The sequence below is a fragment of the Neodiprion pinetum genome, chromosome 4, assembly GCF_021155775.2.
Source record: "Neodiprion pinetum isolate iyNeoPine1 chromosome 4, iyNeoPine1.2, whole genome shotgun sequence".
Taxonomy (NCBI): Eukaryota; Metazoa; Arthropoda; class Insecta; order Hymenoptera; family Diprionidae; genus Neodiprion; species Neodiprion pinetum.
The window spans coordinates 15331208-15350502 of NC_060235.2; the positions used below are offsets into that span (position 1 = coordinate 15331208).

General features: G+C 43.8%; 1 protein-coding gene across 1 annotated transcript; it reads left to right on the plus strand.

Annotated features, from left to right (window-relative positions):
* The first annotated feature begins 580 nt into the window (after window positions 1–580).
* LOC124217276 (uncharacterized) lies at window positions 581–3567 on the plus strand. The gene is made up of 6 exons (XM_046622683.1): window positions 581–710; window positions 875–973; window positions 1154–1366; window positions 1486–2165; window positions 2299–2589; window positions 2659–3567. The coding sequence occupies exons 1-6, from the start codon at window positions 581–583 to the stop codon at window positions 3565–3567; spliced, it is 2322 nt and encodes a 773-aa protein (XP_046478639.1).
* Window positions 3568–19295: the final 15728 nt, after the last annotated feature.

Below are 19295 nucleotides of genomic sequence, written 5' to 3' on the forward strand. Positions count from 1 at the left end.
AGGTTAGGAGCTGGATATTTTTCGGCTAATACTGCCCACGCGATTTATGAATACCAACGCCATCTCTGGTCTCGTCACGGGTAGCTCTCCATCGCTTTTAAGCACACCTACAGCCGTCGGTAACTCTCAAGTAAAAACTCCTGTAATTGCCACTCCAAAGCCAGGCAGACCGTCTAACCAGCAACTACTGGTTGCGGCCAGCCAATCTTGTGCTCCTATCACGAACTACACAGTTGATACGAAGAGAAAAAGAACTTTGGACGATTCCCGGCAGTCAGAAGACTCTACTCTGGACTTCAGAACACCTAAAAAACTCAACAAGGAGTCAAGTCCCGTCAAGCCCAACTTTTTCGATCAAGCCGCAGACATGGAACGAATTCTCAATGAAATTGCTGCGCTTAGAACCAGCTAAGAAGAAAAACAGAAGAAACTAACGGACAAACTTCAAGAGAACTTTTTGAAAGACCAAGCCTCCTTTACCGAGATAAAAGCCAGCCTCAAGTTGCTAGAAGAAGAACATAAAGCAACCAAGACTGATCTGACTTACCGTATTGCAGAACTTGAAAAAAATGCTGTTACCATGGATCAACTGAGTAACATTCTGGCGGACCCGTCTTCCTCTAATCTCAACTTCACTGCACGTGTTAATAATCCTAGCAATGATCAGATCTCTTATCTCACTAATAAGCTAGATTCTATCGAAAAAGAAAGTAAAAAGACAAACATCTCTATTACAGGGTACTCTTTTACCTCCAGCGACCACGTATCCGAGATTAAAAATTTCCTCAGTACGAAATTCGGAATATCGTGCCTTAACATTTCGCTAAAAGAATTCACGAAACGGATTATTGTGAATCTCTTTGATCTTGATCAGAAAGCGCATATTCTCAAGAACAAAAAAAATATTCTAGCAGGCACAAAAATCTACATCAACCCGGACCGTACTGCGAAAGAGAGGACAATAGATTGGCATGTGAGAACAAAGATTAAGCAACTAGTGAGTGAAGGCACAAAGTTCAGCAGAAAAGGAAACAAGATCGCAACGAAGGACTTGGTTTATTCGTGGGATGAGGCAAAAAACGCTATTGTTCCTCAGCCAAAAACCGTAAGCTCCTCTATTCCAGAACTGAATACTGTCCCAAAAAATTTTTAGCAAAACTAGATAACAGCTCGCCAGAATTGACTGAAATTACATTCTGGAATCTCCACGGCTTCTCAAACCTCCAACACAGCTCGTTAATAAACCACTCCACCATCATAGCAGCCTGCGAAACCTGGAACACGCAGCCGTTTTCACCACCTTTCCTCGCTAACTACAACACATACTGGTCTAATGCCATCAGGAACCATGCCATCGGAAGAGTCAGTGGAGGCCTAATCACGGCAATTAACGCTAACCTCAACGCATCTTTACTAGAAGACGCTCCATGGTGGATTTTCAACAAAGTATTAATGGGTTCCATTAAGTACTGATCCTTGGCTCAGTCTACCTAAGAAAATGTCTCGACCTTCGATACCTACTCGATATACTAGAAGAGGTAATTGATGGCATTAAATCCTCCCAAACGTACGATATATTCATTATCGGTGGAGATCTGAACGCCAAAGTAGGCTCTCTGAACCCCTGGCCAGAGGATCTCTTCACAGGACTTCCTCTAAACCCGCTAATTACTACAACAGATGAAACAATATGTAATAGAGGACGTATGCTCATGCTCGACAGCGACTTCATCCTTTTAAATGGCAGAACAATTGGTGATTTCCCGGCTCAGCCCACTTTCGATAATCGTGGCACTTCAATAATTGACCTGGTTTGGATTGACATCTCTGCGCTTCACCTGATAGTGGATCTAGAAGTCATTCTTGAACCATCTCTTTCGGACCATCGACCTGTCCGTCTAACCATTCATACCGAGACACTTGACCAACATCATGCCTGCGCTCCACAGGCCACTCCACACATAAAGGAAAAAATCGTCTGGTCTGAAGAAGCCAAACTGACATACCAGAACCACTTACTTAGTTCACAAGACCTCCCGGATGTCCAGAACGATCCAACTGATACCACCTACAACTGGCTGCTAAGCTCTATACACTCTGCTGCACAGAGGAGTAATAAAAGTTTCAAATTCAACCAGCAGTCAAAAAGCGTCCCGTACCCCATGGTTTGACAAAAGCTGCAAAGACGCTGAAAGAAATTTCCGGAAAGCACTTCGAAACTGCAAGAAAGGTCAATTCAATATTAGGGCGCGCCAAGAAGTGTCAAATTGCAAGAATATCTACAGAAACCTTTGCCAGGAAAAAAAGAAAGCCTACATTTTGAACATCAAGAATGCTTTTGCCAACGTGTCCGTCCCTTCCAATTTCTGGGCTGCGGTGAAAAAATTTAGCTTTAGAAAAGGAGCGCAATGCGAAAGTCCGGTGAACACGTGGAATGCCTTTTACGCCACAGTATACAAACCACGAATTGTCATTCCATCTCTTCTGGCGAAGATTGTCAACAACACTTTAGACGCCGAAATTTCTCTTACCGAGCTGGATGCTACACTCGCATCTCTCAAATCAGGCAAGGCCCCTGGCCCTGACCTTGTAATAAACAAGCTTTTAAAAGCACTAACTAGTCAACACAAATAAATCCTCAGAAGCCTATTCAACAAGGTACTCGAGCACGTCCCCAGATCCTGGGCAATCACACAGATGATTATGATACACAAAAAGGGTGATAAGTCTGAACCATCTAACTACCGAGATATAGCCCTTGTCAACACAATCACTAAGATTTTTACAACTCTTCTAAAAAAAAGACTCGTCACGTGGGCAGAGCAAGAAAATCATCTTCCCGAGTGCCAGCTGGGATTCCGCAAAAACCGAGGTTGCACCGAAGCCATATTCTCCCTTATCAGCTCCATACAACTCCAATTTCGCCACAAAGATGGGAGAGAGATATTTGGCATCTTTGTAGACTTCCAAAGAGCGTTTGATTCGGTTCCTCACACACTTCTCTGGGAGAAGCTCCACCGAATGTCGCTGAGCAGTAAGTTCATCAACACGACTAAATCGCTTTATGACCAAGCTACGCTGCAAGTGAAAGCAATGGAATCCAAATCAAACGTGTTCGAGGTCACCGAGGGTGTCTTGCAGGGGGAAGCTCTAAGTCCTGATCTGTTCCTACTGTTTATAGCTGATATTGAACATTTCTTCAGATCCAAAGGTTACTACGGCCTGAGTATTAACGGACTAACTGACATCCTGATGCTTCTTTACGCCGACGACACGGTCATCTTTGCTCACTCACCAATAGATTTGCTACGAAAGCTCCGAGTACTGGAAGAATACTGCGACGCAAATGGTCTCACCGTCAACAAATCGAAAACCAAGATTGTCACCTCCAAATCTGCTGGGAGGACACGTGATTGCTTGTCGCAATACAGAATGTACAAGGGCTCATGCTTAGAGGTAGTCAAAAGTTACTCATACTTGGGTGTCAACATATCTTCGTCGATGAAGGGCCTTAGATCATTACATACAGCTATCACACGGCTAAATGTGCCTCTGGAGCTGCTATGACCATACTGGCTAAAGCTAAATGTGACTCGTGGGAAGCCTACAATAAAATCTTCGAGAGCATGGTAGAGTCTATTTTCCTGTATGCTTTCCCAGCATGGGGTCTTTGGTACCGCAATTCACTGGAGCCCGTTCGGACCTTTTTTTATAAAAAACTTTTTAACCTTCCACGAAACTCGGCCGACTGGGCTGTACGGCTAGAGTTTGGTCTTGTTCCAGTTGCATGAAAAGCGATGCTCCGTCTGTGGAGATGGCTAATCAAAACGCTCAAATCAAAAGACACCTGCCTGCACAAAATTTGCGTGGTTCACCTGTTCGTATTAGCCAAAAATACTACGACTACTTCTCCTTACAACTGGGCTACTCAAATAAGAGAATTTTCAACGGAATGTGGAGCTACTGACCTCTTTGATACGCTCGATCCGCTTATCTGGGAAGCAAGAACAGACAGCGTTTTCCAGCGGTATCGTGCAATTCTGTCACTCAGGGACACAATTGCCTCAAGAAGCTCCAGTTCACTCGAATTCCAGCTAGCCAGACCAGACCGATACACACCAGCCAAATACCTGCTGATAAAACTGCCTCTTTCAACTAAGCGCACCCTTGCACAACTAAGACTTTCCAAAATCTATAATTGCTTTCTAAATCTAAGCATGCTGGCTATTAAATTCTCGCCAAACAATCAATGCCCATTATGTAACCTAAGCTGACAGCCTCCGCCACTTCCCGAGTATGTGCCCAATGTTCACGGCCTTAAGAGCATCTTATTTCTAAGACACCCTTCGAAAAACAGGAACCATCGACAAGCTACTAGCAACTACAAATGTCAAGGAAATATTTGCGATTGCTAACTACGTGGAATCGTGCATGAAACTGAGAGCCTGGGCTCCGAACCTGTGACACCATAGATCATAAAATATAAATCACTACACGTATACTCTACTTTTAATTCTAGTTGAACAAGCTGTTATCTAAGTCATAAGTTTTATTAGTTAATTATAAAAAAAAAAAAATTATCTAAGTCATTAATTAGTTAATTATATATTCAGGCTGTTTTTGCCGCACTGATCAACTCCTCAAAAGGAGAGAATTGACAGTTTGTTATGTTATTTTTAACTCTATTTTATCTTATTTTACATTTTGCTGTCTTATTCTATACAACAACTGATGAACTATTTTGTATGAACCTATATTGTATTTCCCCCTTGCTAAAAACAGTTCTGTAACTGTTCAATGCAATAAATTAAAAAAAATTAATAAATAAAATCTTAAAGTAAACCGCAAATTTACATTTCTATTAATATTTAATTTGCTTTGAAATATGCTTTATGCAATGAAATGTCAATGTAGGACGTATTAACTTCCCTTTTTCGAGTTGAGCTCGAAATGCAACAGCTTCTTCTTCATAATCCTCATTAGTGAAAAAATCCATGTAAATGTTTTGAATATTCTAATTACTTTTACCCCAAGAAAACATTTATGGGGACTATTTACCGATTTTTGTGACGGTTCTAAGACTTCTTTATACGGCTAATCTTTCGAGCGCACGTTTATTGACTGTTAAGTAGTATTATTTCATTGTAATGTCACGTACGCCGTATGTATACATACATATAAATATAACCTTATTGTTTTCTACCATTTCTCATTACTTTATATGTATTATACTTTATTAATGTTTACTCCTAAATTGATATGAATTGACGAGGAAGCGTAATCTTATTTCCGGGATTTATGTCGCGGGAAATGCATGGAAGTACAAATCGTTCTGATTTGCATTCTCATGTATTTTTAGGGAATAACATTCTCATACAATTATTACATTTTAACTCCCTTATATTTCTGTTCGGGGCACGATAAAAGCGCAGCGGCGCAGTAGACCATTGCAACGTCAGCGTTCCCACGCTCGCCGGATCCCGGATGCAATCAAACACCGGGATGAGGCGAGCGCGAGACATTACGCGCTTCGAGGATGATCTTCACGAGGCGAGCCTTTGTTTCAAATTTGCAACGTTGACGGAAACCTTGCTCGCTGTCCGACTCCCCAAGGGGTGTCTTACGAGCGAGCAAAGTCAGTCCCGTTAGAGACAGAAACCGCGACGATCTTGCGGGAAGGATGCGTAGGGTGCGGAAGGGGAGCCGACGCAGATCCCTACAGCGCGGGAATCCAAGGCGGACGCGATTCCCGCTGGCGTCCAGCGCGCCGCAGATTACCCGCTCACCCCGCCTACTAGTCCAGTCATTATAGTCTTTTCAATGTACAACAATGATATCACAGGATTTCTCTTCACGGCGCCCTCGGGGGGGTCAAGGATAGCTTAAATTCAAAAAGTAGATCAAATCATGCTTTTGCTTGTCTTCGAAAACTCGTTTTTTTTTTTCAAAAAATCGTTTTCTCAAATAACTCGGCCATTTCTAATTTTACAGAAAAATCGTAGGAACAAAAATTGTTTGAAATTTGGTTTTCTACAACTTTGATCCCCACAATTTTTCTTCTAGGATCAATATTTTTTGAATTAATCTCAAAAATAAGTTGCGGATCCAAAAAATTGCATTATTTCGTTTATTTTCGAGTTTACGGCTAAAGCGAAGAGAACCAAACTTGTAGAGAACCAAATTTCGAACAGTTTTTATTCCTACTTTTTCTGTAAAATTGAAAATGGTCTAGTTATTTGAGAGAAACGATTTTTTGAAAAAAAACGAGTTTTCAAAGACAAGCAAAAAATTGCATTATTTCGTTTATTTTCGAGTTTACGGCTAAAGCGAAGAGGGCCAAACTTGTAGAGAACCAAATTTCGAACAGTTTTTATTCCTACTTTTTCTGTAAAATTGAAAATGGCCAAGTTATTTGGTCTAGTTTTTGAATTTAAGCTATCCTTGACCCCCCCGAGGGCGCCGCGAGGAAAAATCCTGCGATATAATTATTGTACTTTCAAGTCGATTATTTGGATATAATGACTGGACTATACAACTGACCAAGGCAACCGCGAGAGACCGGCTAGCGACGAGGGAGCACCACCCCGCCCAACTCCGGGACATCGTAGAGCTACGCGGAAGACGACATCGCGATCTAGTGTTAAGTTCTGCGTCGCGAAGCGACGACAGGCGCGCGTCATGTTGCGCAATCGCCGAAATCGATAACGGATCGATTGTTGCGCATTTTTAGGGTTATGACGTCACGAAGAGATTAGCGTGACGAAACCGGCGTTACGGCCGATCGGCCATCCCAAAGACACTCTAGTTCTGGCGATTGAACAAGGCGGTGTCACCTTTTAGATTTGCGCTGAATTTGAGCTTCGTTTTTTTCTTTCTTTTTCACTTGGAAAAATTTTGAGTGTCGTTACGAGGAATTGAATTTGGGTTTCGTTATCTTCTTTTCTTTTGCGTGTGGAAAATTTGGGTGTTGTTGCGAGGAACGATGGCCGTCCACCGCCACGAAGGAGTTGGAGATTTTGTATACTGGATGTGGAGCGGTAAGCGCTGTTAACCTTCTCGCGAGAGAATTTCGAGAGTCATTGAATAACGGCTTGCCGAGGAACGGATAGCCATCGAGGATTTGCGCTATCAACAGTACTCGAAATTCTTCGGCCGATACCTCGACTTGGTGACCGTAGCCTAAGTTGCGCGTAATAACGTAGAGCCAATTTTGAGTGACCGAGAAGGTCGAGTAGAGTCACGGGTTTGAGTAGAGGCACTATTGTTTTAAATGGAGTGTGATTGAATTTCATTGGACTGGGTTACGTCGAATCAAGTAAGATATAGTGTCACTTCTCGTGTAGGTCGCGAATCGTCAAAGGGGGAGCGTTCGAACTCACGAACCGCGTTACGACGTCGTGGAAGAAGTTGAACTTGAAGGCGTGATAATGAGTTTTCCTACAGTAAGAATAAGAAAGTAGGAATTAAAGTAGTAATTAAGATTGCGATCCACGCGGTCCGTGCGACCAGATATAGTTTGTTTCTCTGCCCTCGAGCTTAGTAGTCAAGGAGGCGATTAGCGCAATACCGTCAAGGACGATCGCGGCCCGCGCGCCGGGTCAAATTTTGTTTTGGTTTTGGAATTATGGTTTATTGTTAAGGCAGCGACTAGCGCACATAGACATTAGAAGTCGTCTGGATCTAATCGTATTTTTTTTTTTTTTTGTTGTCACATTTTTTTGATTAAATCTAAGTCTTTGAGTTTGAATCGCGAAGGGCGAATTGTTATTTCTATTGTTTCGGGCTTTGAATCGCGAAGAGCGACTGTTGCATTATTATTTCTCTTGTTTTGTATTTTGAGTCGCAAAGAGCGACGGTTGAATTGTTATTTTTCTTTTGTACTATCGTTGGCTGGAAATACATTATTTTGATTCTATAATAGCTTGGTGAGATAACGTGGTAGTATTGCGTATCTCGCGCTCTCTCTCTATCCAAAAATTACCCCTCCCCGCTCCGCGGTACTGAGCTACCGAGCCTGTTGTCGCGGCATCGCGCGTTAACGATTTCGAGGCGTGTTTATCACGCCAGGCGCCCAACAACATCTTGTAGTCTGGTTTCTGGATCCAGGGTACATCGTAGACGCCAACTTGTTGTGCACGCGGGAAGTTATCAGTCGTCTTCTCCGAGTGGCCGAGGTGCGGAAAATCCACTTCACAAATTTGCGCCCAACGTGGGGCCTTCGCGAAATTTCCGCTGTGAATTTTCGAGAAAGACAGTAGCATTGTGCGCTTCGAAAATTTCGAATTAGTAACGGATAGCGCTCGCGAAACGAAAACAACAGCGGTCGGAGAATACGGGAGAGGGAAGTCGCGATACACTTCGGTCAAGTGTGTTGACGTTTGAAGTTACCGCAATACAATTTCGAATACGTAGCGAGAAAAGAAAATTGTACACAAATGTTGGCGAATAACACCGAACGTTGCGATTTGCGACTCGGGCTACGAGGTGGCAAATATACCGGGTGGCGAATAAGTACACCGCGTATATTCGCGCATCCAATCACGAAGAATAGAATTAAGATTACCCACTGTTATCGCCTATCTTTTGCTTGTGTTACTTTTATTTTCTTTTGTTATGGCTTTTGATTTCTGATTTCTTTTATGTTTTTCTTCTGCTTTATTGCGGTTTCGATATATTTTTTTTTGTTTCGTTTGATTTTGTTTATGCTCCTGTTTCGGAAAATTTAATCTCGGCAATTTAGTAGAAGTGCTTTCACCTATACAAGAAAACATCTCTCTCACGTTCTGCTGGTGCTTGCTTATAATAGCGAATTAATTTAACAAGTTTCGTTGAAGAGCCCATATTGGGTACTATTGCTTGCGATCAGACTCTACCTACAGCTTCTGTCTTCCGGTTAGAATAGTTTGGCTTTGCGTGTTAGGACTTTCCGTTACTGTTTCCCTTTGCCGCGAGATTAGAATCCACCGTGTGTGAAATTAAGATGGTGGAGGTAACCGTGGGCGCGTGGCTCTACGATATGACAAGCGATGAGCTCGAGTTGGCGTTGGCGACTGCAAGGGTGAATTCTACCAGTAACTTACTGATGCACCGCGACCGATACGTGCGACACCTATGACGGGAGCAAAGGGATCTGACGGTCACATGGGAACCAGAGGACGAGGATGTCTTCGCAGGGTTGGCTGAGTTAGCAACGATTGCGGAACCAGTGAGGGAACAGCCCCGAAGGGCTAGCCATTCGCGGCTGCTAGAGCCCGAGAACATCACAATCGCTACACGACTGACCACAGTAGTAACAACAAGCATGGTGGTAAGCGCAGCGCTCGCATCGGCGGCTATTACCACCTCGGCAGTGTACGGTGGCGTCTCGCGGCCAACCGCGTACCAAGTGCCGACACAGATACCCTTTCACTCGGTCCCGTTTCGGTGGCGAGCAAATCCCAGGGAAACTGGGGAGAGGCCTCCCCAATCTTAGGGCAGCGACCCAGGCTCGAGCAGCCCATGGTAGATTCTACGTGACTGGTGGCGGGGACATCAGCTCCACGGATCAAATTCCGGTCGCTACCAGTCGATCCCGCGTCAATTCCCCGCGATATGATGACCGCTGCTCTGCCGGCCTGGACCCGGGATCCAGGCATGGAATCGAGTACCCGGGAAACGGTTCGCGACGTCCCGCGAGCCCTGAGAGGATGGAACCTCAAGTTTTCCGGAATTGGCGAGCCGAGCGTCGAGGATTTCTTGATGCATTTGGACGAATGGCGGGGATTATAGGAGTTAAGCGAGAATGATGTACTAAGCTCGCTCGCGATGATCTTCTCGGGCGTAGCCTCAGAATGGTTTCGATACGAAAGGGACAGCTGGGTCATGCACGACGAGTTTCGTGCGGCGTTATGATTATGGTTCGAGGACGGGACGGTAGGAAATCGCGGGGAGGATCAGGCTAAGTCGTGGACTCAAGAACCGGCGGAGTCGGTAACTGAGTACCTAGCGTGCGTTCGCGGGTTGCTGAGGCGGATGCCGCGCCCGTTGTAACGGGTACAGCTTATCTTGAGGTCAGAGCCTACGAGATAAACCCGTTATCGTGTGTTCTTTGTCAAATGTCGATGAAATAATAGATAAATAAGGAACCCCCTCTAAAAGGTGAAAGTAGGATCAGCTTGTCAGTCCCAAAAAACCCCGGACAGTCTAACTACGCGGACTTAGGTATCACCAAAGCCGCCTTGATATGTGAACAGGCACCTCCGCCCGTTGTTCCCTTCAGTAAGACAAGGGCTTGAGAGCCGTTGCTTCACAGCTGAAGACAAGTGAGAGAAGCGTAGGTCACCTATTCGGAGATACGGGCTAACCAGTACTCCCTTCTAATTGCGAACTCGGAGAAAACAGAGTCGCCTGCCTATTTTTGTTATAGGTTGTTGACCCAAAACACCGGATGATCGAACTGCGCGGACTTAGGTATCACCCACGAAGTATAGATACAAGGAGTCTGAACGGTATCGGGGTTTTCATAGTATTCATGTACGCAATAATAAACCTAAATCATAGTTCTCTTTTCTGCCACTGGCTGCGCAAGTATTCAGGACGTACCGTTGTTATTATTATTATTACACGTAAACATACACCATATACTAGCTCGCGTATGTTAAAATTGATTAAATTAAATATAAAATAAAAATTTATCTATTTAAAATTAATTTTAAGAAAACAATGGGTAGGTGTTGTGCTGTTCATGGTTGCCTTAGTGACCGAAAGGCAAGTGAGAATGTAGAGAAAGTGGCTTTATTCAAAGCACCAAAAGTGAGTAACCTCAAAATAATATTGAAAATTTGGGTTGTTAACAAATAATTCTAAAATTTATGTAGTTTTCTAACATTTGAAAAATATTTTTATTTATCTGCTTAAATATAAAAGTATATATTATTTTCAAGGATGTTGAATTGCGTAGTAAATGGAGCTCAGCTTTGGGACAAGAATTAAAAGCTAGCAGTTTTATTTGCGAATTACACTTTAATCCAGAGAATGTGATTAAAACTGTTCGAGAAATTTTAGAAGATGGTAGTGTATATGTGTATGAATACCAGAAAGTTCATTTGAGGAAGAAAGCTGTGCCAAAATCACATACTAATGACGACAGTGAAAACAATTGTAGCTTGCTATTAAATAATGATTCTTCAACAATCTCTGATATAAATGACGATACGACAATTGGTGACTGCAGTTTTAATTCTGTTGAGACAATAACTGTCAATGAAACAATAGAAGCTGAAAATGTAAATTCTGCAAATACGAATTGTCCTGATGGTGAAACTATAGAGCCTGAAGTTATAAATGCTGCAAATACGAATTCTCCTGAGGATAAAAATACTGTTATTGCTGATGACAATTCGCCGGTCATAAATGAGCCTGGAGACTTTTCTTTTTATTCAATACAAAGAATTTTAGAAGCTCAACCACTACGTAAAAATTGGAGTTGGACAGTCATAAAAAATTCTTTTATTTCATTGTCATACATGAATTCAAAATTAGAATTAGTTTGCCATGCTAAAATTGATATGGATTTAAAAGTAACGGCAAGAAGTTTGAAAATAATGAAACGGTAATGAAAATAATTATTCAAAGAGTATCATAAAATTTTTCTTGTATTACAGGTAATCAATGCAAAAACAAACATCGTTATTAATATGGATGTAAATATCTCATCAATAGCTTGTGTTTGGCGATTATTAAATTCTTTAGAAAACACCTTTTTCTGTAGTGGAACTGGATACGATGACAAAAAGTAACTATAAATCCAGACACATTAATTTATAATAATAAATGCAATTATTACCTAGTATTTTGAATTTCAAGTGCCGTGTTTAAAATGTCATTAAGTTTTTGACTTTTATCATTAGAGATGTTCAGCCACTTGTACTGGTGTATTAATACCGGAGGAAAGGTATAAAAGAAAAGTTGAGCAGTATAGATGTATTACTTGTCGAAAATTGAGACGTTTGATTCAAAAGCGTAAGAGTCATACAATAAGTAATGAAGCTCGATGGATGAATTTTAAACATCGCCATGATTTACAACGCAGACAGCTCGAACGAGTTGTTCAGTCGGTAAAATTTTGTTTTTATTTAATTCATAATGAATATCTTGCAACTAAAAAATATTAATTGCAAATAAACACTTGCGACAAGGCTTTTTCAAACACAGAATGAATTGGAAAAGGCGTAATGTATTTATATATGTATTTATGAGTGCGCTTGAAGTTTAAAACTTTATATAACAGTTCTTGAAAAATGAGAAATATTTTCATATTCTTGTGAAGTCTGTAGAATTTGAAAATAGTAATAAATATAAAATAATTTTTTCTAGTCACGTACTTTCTCTTAAAGACATGTTACTGTCCTTGTAAGTCCGAAATACATTCCAAAGGAAAATCGGAGTATGCAACTCGTTCTATCTAGTGTCTTTGAACTCGGTGGATCCTGGATATAAACACGATTATGATATAGCTCAAACAAGTGATTATGTGATTTCATATATTGCGGGATATGTAGCCCGTAAAATGGGTCGGTTTACCGAATGTTTTGATTGCACAGATTCTATGCAGTCAAGCGTAGTGACGGCTCGTGACAAATTTATAAAATTTATGGATAAAGGCGCGTTGATTTATCCTAGTGAACAATTATTTAATGTAATTAAAAGCTTGGAAGAAGTTGTGTTAATGGTGGTTGGTACAAAAACAGTACAGATTGACACAATGTTTGATATATTAGATGATGTTTCTAAAAGAAATATGTCAATTTTTGTTGGCTGTGACGAGCATAAAAAAGAATTAACAAAAAAAATAATTAACAATTTCATAATAATGCGGGGGCATTTTCTAGTCAAATGTTTTAATAAAAGTGCTACGGAGAGAAAAGTGAAATGTAAAAATGCGCGTAAAAATTCTAAATTACATTAACTCGCATTTATTAATAAGAAAAATAATTTATCTCTCTCTAATTTAAATAATAATTCAAAATTTTTGATCACCAAAACAATATGCTGAATAATACACGTAAAACTGGAATAGTTTGGTTTTTAAATATTTAACATGTTTTGTTTGTAATTTAAGCTATTTTAATAAATAATATATTTGACAATAACTTGTTAGTTACTTTTTTTTCATCAAGTGTATTTATCGTAATATTGAAATAAATAGGCATTTGGTAATTTTTAAAAGTATTTTAACTATAAAATTAAAAAAAAAAATTGCATTATTATTTACTTTACTCGTTTCAAAACCTTTTTTAGTATTTATTTATTTTTTTTTCATTGAAAAAAATGGTATGGTACCTGCTAATTTTTGTATTATTATTATTCATTAATACCAGATGTTTTCAGCTTTGCAAGTTATCTCTTAACCCTCTCTATATTGTTGAATTTAAAGCACTTGAAAAATTTCTTAAAATTTCCTAAAACTTTATATTTAATTCCACATTTCTCAGAATATTTTTTTCCAGAGAGGTGTTAATAGCAACAAGACTTCCCGCGTAAGAATTTAAACGAGTACTTCTTAAAAAGTGGCGCACTCTACCGGCAAAAAAATCTGTCCCCTAAATTACGACCATTCGTTCAACATTACGTTCAGACTCCTTGTACCTATACTTCGTGGTATCACCAAAGCCGCCTTGAATTTGTGAACAGGCACCTCCGACCGTTGCTCCCTTCAGTAAGACAAAGGCTTGTAGGCCGTTGCTTCAAACCGGAGACAAGTGAGAGAGGCGTATGTCACCCAGTCGGAGATACGGGTTTCCCAGTACTCACATACAGTGAACAGAGTCGTCTGCCTATTTCTGTTGTGGGTTACTGACCCAAAACACCACCAACTTTCCAGGCCAGGGAATACCTTGGCTGGCTGTTGGTTTATTCCCCTCCCTTTTTCAGAGTAAAACTTTATGTTCGAGAAATATGTTTGACAACGAGACAGACGAGAGCATGTTTAGATAGCATATAAGTTTTAATAGCGATAAATTCAAATACAATGGTCATTGTTAGTAGACGATGATATGGTTTTACAAAATTAACTGTAATGAACAAAAGATAAAAATAAAATTAAAGAAATAATAATATAATCAGAATTCTTCGGTTCTGGTCCTAAATTTCCCTACAGCACAAACGTTAAATACGCGGCTCTATTCAATCCTTCCTCGAGAGGTCCCGGGCGATCGTGGTCTCTAAATTTTATACTCTTTTCTAATTTCGGACTCAGCTCTTTGCTTGAAATTCCCCTCTAAATGTAGTGAAGCTAAATTCGATAACGCTCTCTAGATGAGAAACGTTTCGTATAAGAATGAAGCAGCTCGGCGCTTTGCCGGACAACTGATAACCGCTCTTCGTGGTCCTCCAGTTTTATACTCTCCCAGAGCTGTTGTTGGATTATCCTGTCGACGTCATTTCCCTATTTGTGTGTCCTGTTGTGGGTCGTCGTCCTGGTATGCGTTGGTCAGCGTCTGCCCTCTTTGTTTATTATTTTTGATGTTTGCAGGTCACGGTCCATGTTGCTGGTGGTCTCGATCAGCTGTCCGTTATAGTTGTCGTCATGATTTGTATATGTCATGGGCATCGTTGATGTTGATGCAATTCTGAACAGCTGTTCGTTACACCGTATACTATGGAGCAGCAACTAGACTTGGCCTTCAAGAACTTGGGTTCCGAGATTCGCAAAGTCCTCCGGAGAAGGGAAATCCGGAACTGGGGGGAATTAATTAATCTCGCCACCGAGCGAGAAAGGAACCTCGCGCTGTCTCGCGAATACCGCCCTCCACCTGCGTCGAAGGAGTCGTTAATTAGCGAGTTAGCGTGCCGAACAAAAACCGCGGCGACTCGAAGCGAATCCGGGTTAGCTGAGATCACCGAACCAGGGGTCGAAATAAAGTGGCGCAGACCATAGACAAGCTGCTAGCAGCCCGGGTGAAAGGGCTCGACGAAAAACTCATGAAGGCAATGGCGGTAGCGGCCCAGAAGGGCAAGGCAAACGGCGCGCAGTCAAGTGGCGGAAACCCGACTCAGACGAGGCCGGCCTCGCCGAAGCAACCCGCGCGGGGGGCGAGGAGAGGTGCCACCTGCGCTGATCAGTCGGTGATGCGTGTACCCTGAGCCGTGCAGTTTCGTGGCGATAGGGTCTGGGATGAGCAATTATGCATGAATTGCCGTCGTCTCGGACACAGATTTAATAGCTGTCCGGACCCTGTGCGGATATTTTGCTACCATTGCGGATATGACGACGTATATTAGACGGATTGTCTGCCGTGTTCGGAAATCCAGGACAGGCGGCCTCGTTAAGTGTCGACGCGGCGTCCCGAGTGAAAGGCACCATCGCATGGCATGGCGTCTAGGAGGAGATTGCGACGTGCTTTCCGATGCAGACCATGGAGCTAGGCAAACGCTGGCTTTTGTAGGTATGTATCGGGGGCGCATGGATCAGCGCGTTGTTGGATACCGGCTCATCGCGAACATTTCTCGGTACGGTCGGAAAACAAATCGCGTTAGAATACGGACGGAAGATCAAATCACCCCGCTGCTCGAGTGTGGTATTAGCGAACGGATCGTTAGAGCTAATAACCGGTGAGGTGGAACTTCCGATAACTTTGCTGAGAATCACGCATGAGTTCTCCCTGAGGATTATTCCCACGTTAGTTGGAATGGCGTTCTCGGCATGGACTTAGTGCGAAAGTTCGGCATGTCGATTGACGGGGTGCGCGAATCATGGAGGATAACGGATATTCCGGAATACGAGGGGAGATTTGACGAGAGTCGGCCGATTCAAGTTAGCGATAAGTCAGTTTGTAGCAGTATCATGGAGTTAGCGGATAGTGAGCATCGGGAATCGCGAGATTTCTTAGCGACAGAATTACCGAAAGTCTCAGGGGAATCGGGTTTCACCCATCTCGCGGAATACACAATAGACGTGCAGGGAAGTGCGCCGATAAAGCAGCGGTACTATCTCGTGTCCCCAAAAGTGCAAGAGGTAATTAACGAAGAGGTAGATCGTATGTTCGCGGATGGAGTAATTGAACTATCCCAAAGCTCATGGTTGACACCGATAGCGATGGTCAAGAAGCCAAACGGGAAATATCATTTCTGTTTGGATTTTAGGAAAGTGAATAGCGTTTCGAAAAAGGACGCGTACCCGATCCTGTTTATGAATGGCATTCTTGACAAATTGCGGTTAGCAAAATACATCTCGACTATAGATTTGAGTCAAGTATACAACCAGATTCCCCTGACCCGCGAAAGTCGCGAAATTATGTCGTTTACGGTCCCAGGTCGCGGATTATTTCAGTTCGTGCGAATGCCATACGGGCTTACCGGAGCTACGGCAACATTTCAGAGGTTAATTGATAAATTAATTACTCCGGAGATGGAACCGCATGCCTTCGCGTATGTAGATGACATCATTTTGGTGACCACCGACTTTCGTTCACATTTAAAATGGCTATCTCGCGTTATCGAGCGGATAGTATTGGCCGGGCTTACCATCAACCCGAAAAAGTGTGAGTTTTGTCGTGGCGAAGTTCGGTACCTGGGGTTCAAGGTGAACCGGGACGGCCTACAGGTCGACGCGGACAAGGTCGAGCCGATCCTAGAGTAACCCACGCCGAAGAATCTACGGCAATTTAGACGATTTTTGGGTATGGCTTCGTGGTATCGGAAATTCGTCCCCAAGTTTGCGAGTGTGACGGAACCCCTCACACGGTTGTTGAGGAAAAATAAGAAATGGGGATGGAGTGGCGAACAGGAAGCGGCGTTCAAGCACATCAAAGCCGCGTTGACGTCGGCTACGGTTTAAGCGTGTCCGGAGTTTGAGCACAAGTTTATCGTGCAAACTGTCACGAGTAGTTTTTGTTTCGGCGCCGTCTTGACGCAAACCATTGGAGAAACTGAGCGTGCGATTGCGTACGCGAGTCGGACCATGTCAGACGCGCAACGAAAGTATTCCACAACCGAACAGGAATGCCTCGCCGTGATTTGGGCCGTCAAGAAATTTAGGGCATACTTCGAAGGTTATCACTTCACCGTGATAACCGACCAAGTGAGTCTCAAATGGTTGCGGAAATTGCGAAATCCGACGGGTAGGTTAGCTAGGTGGATGCTCGATTTGCTCAAATACGATTGCGAGATTAAACATCGGAAAGGGGCGATGCACCATGTGCCAGATGCATTATCGCGAATGTATGAAGGCGAAGAACAGGGGAACGAGCAACTGGCCGCCCTCGAAGTCGCCGTAGGCGAAAAACCAGGGACCGAGCGTAAGGCCGCCTGGGAAGTCGTTGTCGACCCCTAGTATCAGCATCGCCTCCGGGACGTTGTAGACTACCCGCACAAGTTTCGTACTTGGTCGGTAGTCGAGGGGCGTCTATATCACCTGCGAACGGACCCCTTGATAGAACCGATATTGGAGAACTTGGCGCCGTGGAGACTGGTGCTCCCGAAGGAGCAACGGTCGAGGATTTTTACCGAGGTCCACGAAGACCCCCGCGCGAAACATCTTGGCGTCGAAAAGACCTACGCCCGAGCGAAAGCCGACTACTACTGGCCCGGTATGTATCGAAATATCGTTTTGACGGTGAGGGGGTGCGAGCGTTGCCAGGAGTGCAAGATGCAACAGGTGCCATCGGCGGGCCTGATGGGTTGACGGGTCGTCGACACGCCCTGGACCGTGGTTGCAGCTGATGTCATGGGCCCGTTTCCAAGGAGTCGCGCCGGTTCTGAGTATCTCTTGGTTTTCGAAGATCCATTTACCCAATGAGTGGAAGTAGCGCCCTTGCGGAAATCCAACGCGAAAAACATTCTCGCAGACTTGGAAGACCTCGTGCTGTCCCGATGGGGTACCCCGATGGCGCTCCTGACGGATAACGGCACGGAGTTCGCGAATAGGGCCGTCGACGAGCTATGCGCCGCGTACCATATTACCCACGCGAAGGTCCGCCGTACCACGCGCAAGCTAACCCCGTGGAAAGTGTGAATCGCGTATTGAAGACCATGATCGTATCCTACATCGAGACGGATCATCGAGAATGGGATTAACACCTTCACGAATTTCGATTTTCGTACAATACCACAGTGCATAGCTCGCTGAGAGTCAGTCCCGCGTTCTTAAACTTAGGTCGCGATCCCAAACCACGGATACAGTTGCGAAGGTTGGTAGAAGGTCCCGCGGAAATTCCCGTTCCCCGTCCCGAAGTATGGAAGACCCGAATGGCGAAGCTAGGAGAGTTGCGTGATCTAGTAACGAAGCATCTCGAAGAGGCACACGATCGAAAAGCGCGATATTATAACCAAGATCACGGAGATATTCGGTTCGAAGTAGGAGATTGGGTATGAAAGCGGAAATTATTTGCTTAGCTCGTTATTATTCGGCAATATGTATATATACATTGTAAAGTGGCAGTTCGGTTAGGCCTGCCCGTTGCGAGAGACTCCCTGAACCCTGGGCGAGATCCCGGAATCAGGGTTTAGAAAATCGAGTCGCGAAATAATCCTAGAGAGCGCCAGAACTGGAGTCACGCACCCGAGCTTCGACAGGGACGAAATAGCGCATTGCGACCAAGATATTTCAGGCTTTTGTTTTTTTTATTTTTTTTTTTTGAGTGTACCGGCTACCCTCCAGCGACCAACTCCGACGCCGAACATCTTTCGAGGCAAGGCGAAACCACGGAGATCTCGCGGGAAGGACACCGAGGCTGCGGAGGGGGAGGCAACGCAGATCCCTGCAGCGCAGGAATCCAAGGCGGACGCGATTCCCGCTGGCGGCCGGCGCGCCGCAGCCTCCCCGCTCACCCCGCCTGCACCCAACCAAGGCAACCGCGAGATACCAGCTAGCGACGAGGGAGCACCACCCCGCCCATCCCCAGGACTACGTAGAGCTGCGCGGGAGACGACCTCGCGATCTAGCCTTAAGTTCTGCGCCGCGTAGAGACGATAGGTGCGCGGCAAGTTGCACAATCCCCAAAATCGATGACCGATCGATTGTTGCGCATTCTTAGGGTGATGACGTCACGAAAAATTAGCGTGACGAGATCGGCGTTGCGACCATCCGAAATCACTCAAGTTCTGGCGTTCGTAGAGAGCGAGTGAGCTAGGCTAGTTTGCGTGTTTCTTTTCTCGTTGGTAGCGAGGGTACGAAAAATGGCAACCAGGGATTACGAGGGAGTGGGCCCGTTCGTGCATTGGATGTGGAGCGGTAAGCGCTGTTAACCTTCTTGCGAGAGAATCTCGAGAGATCATTATTAAAAGGCTTGCCGAGGACGGATAGCCAGTGAGGATTG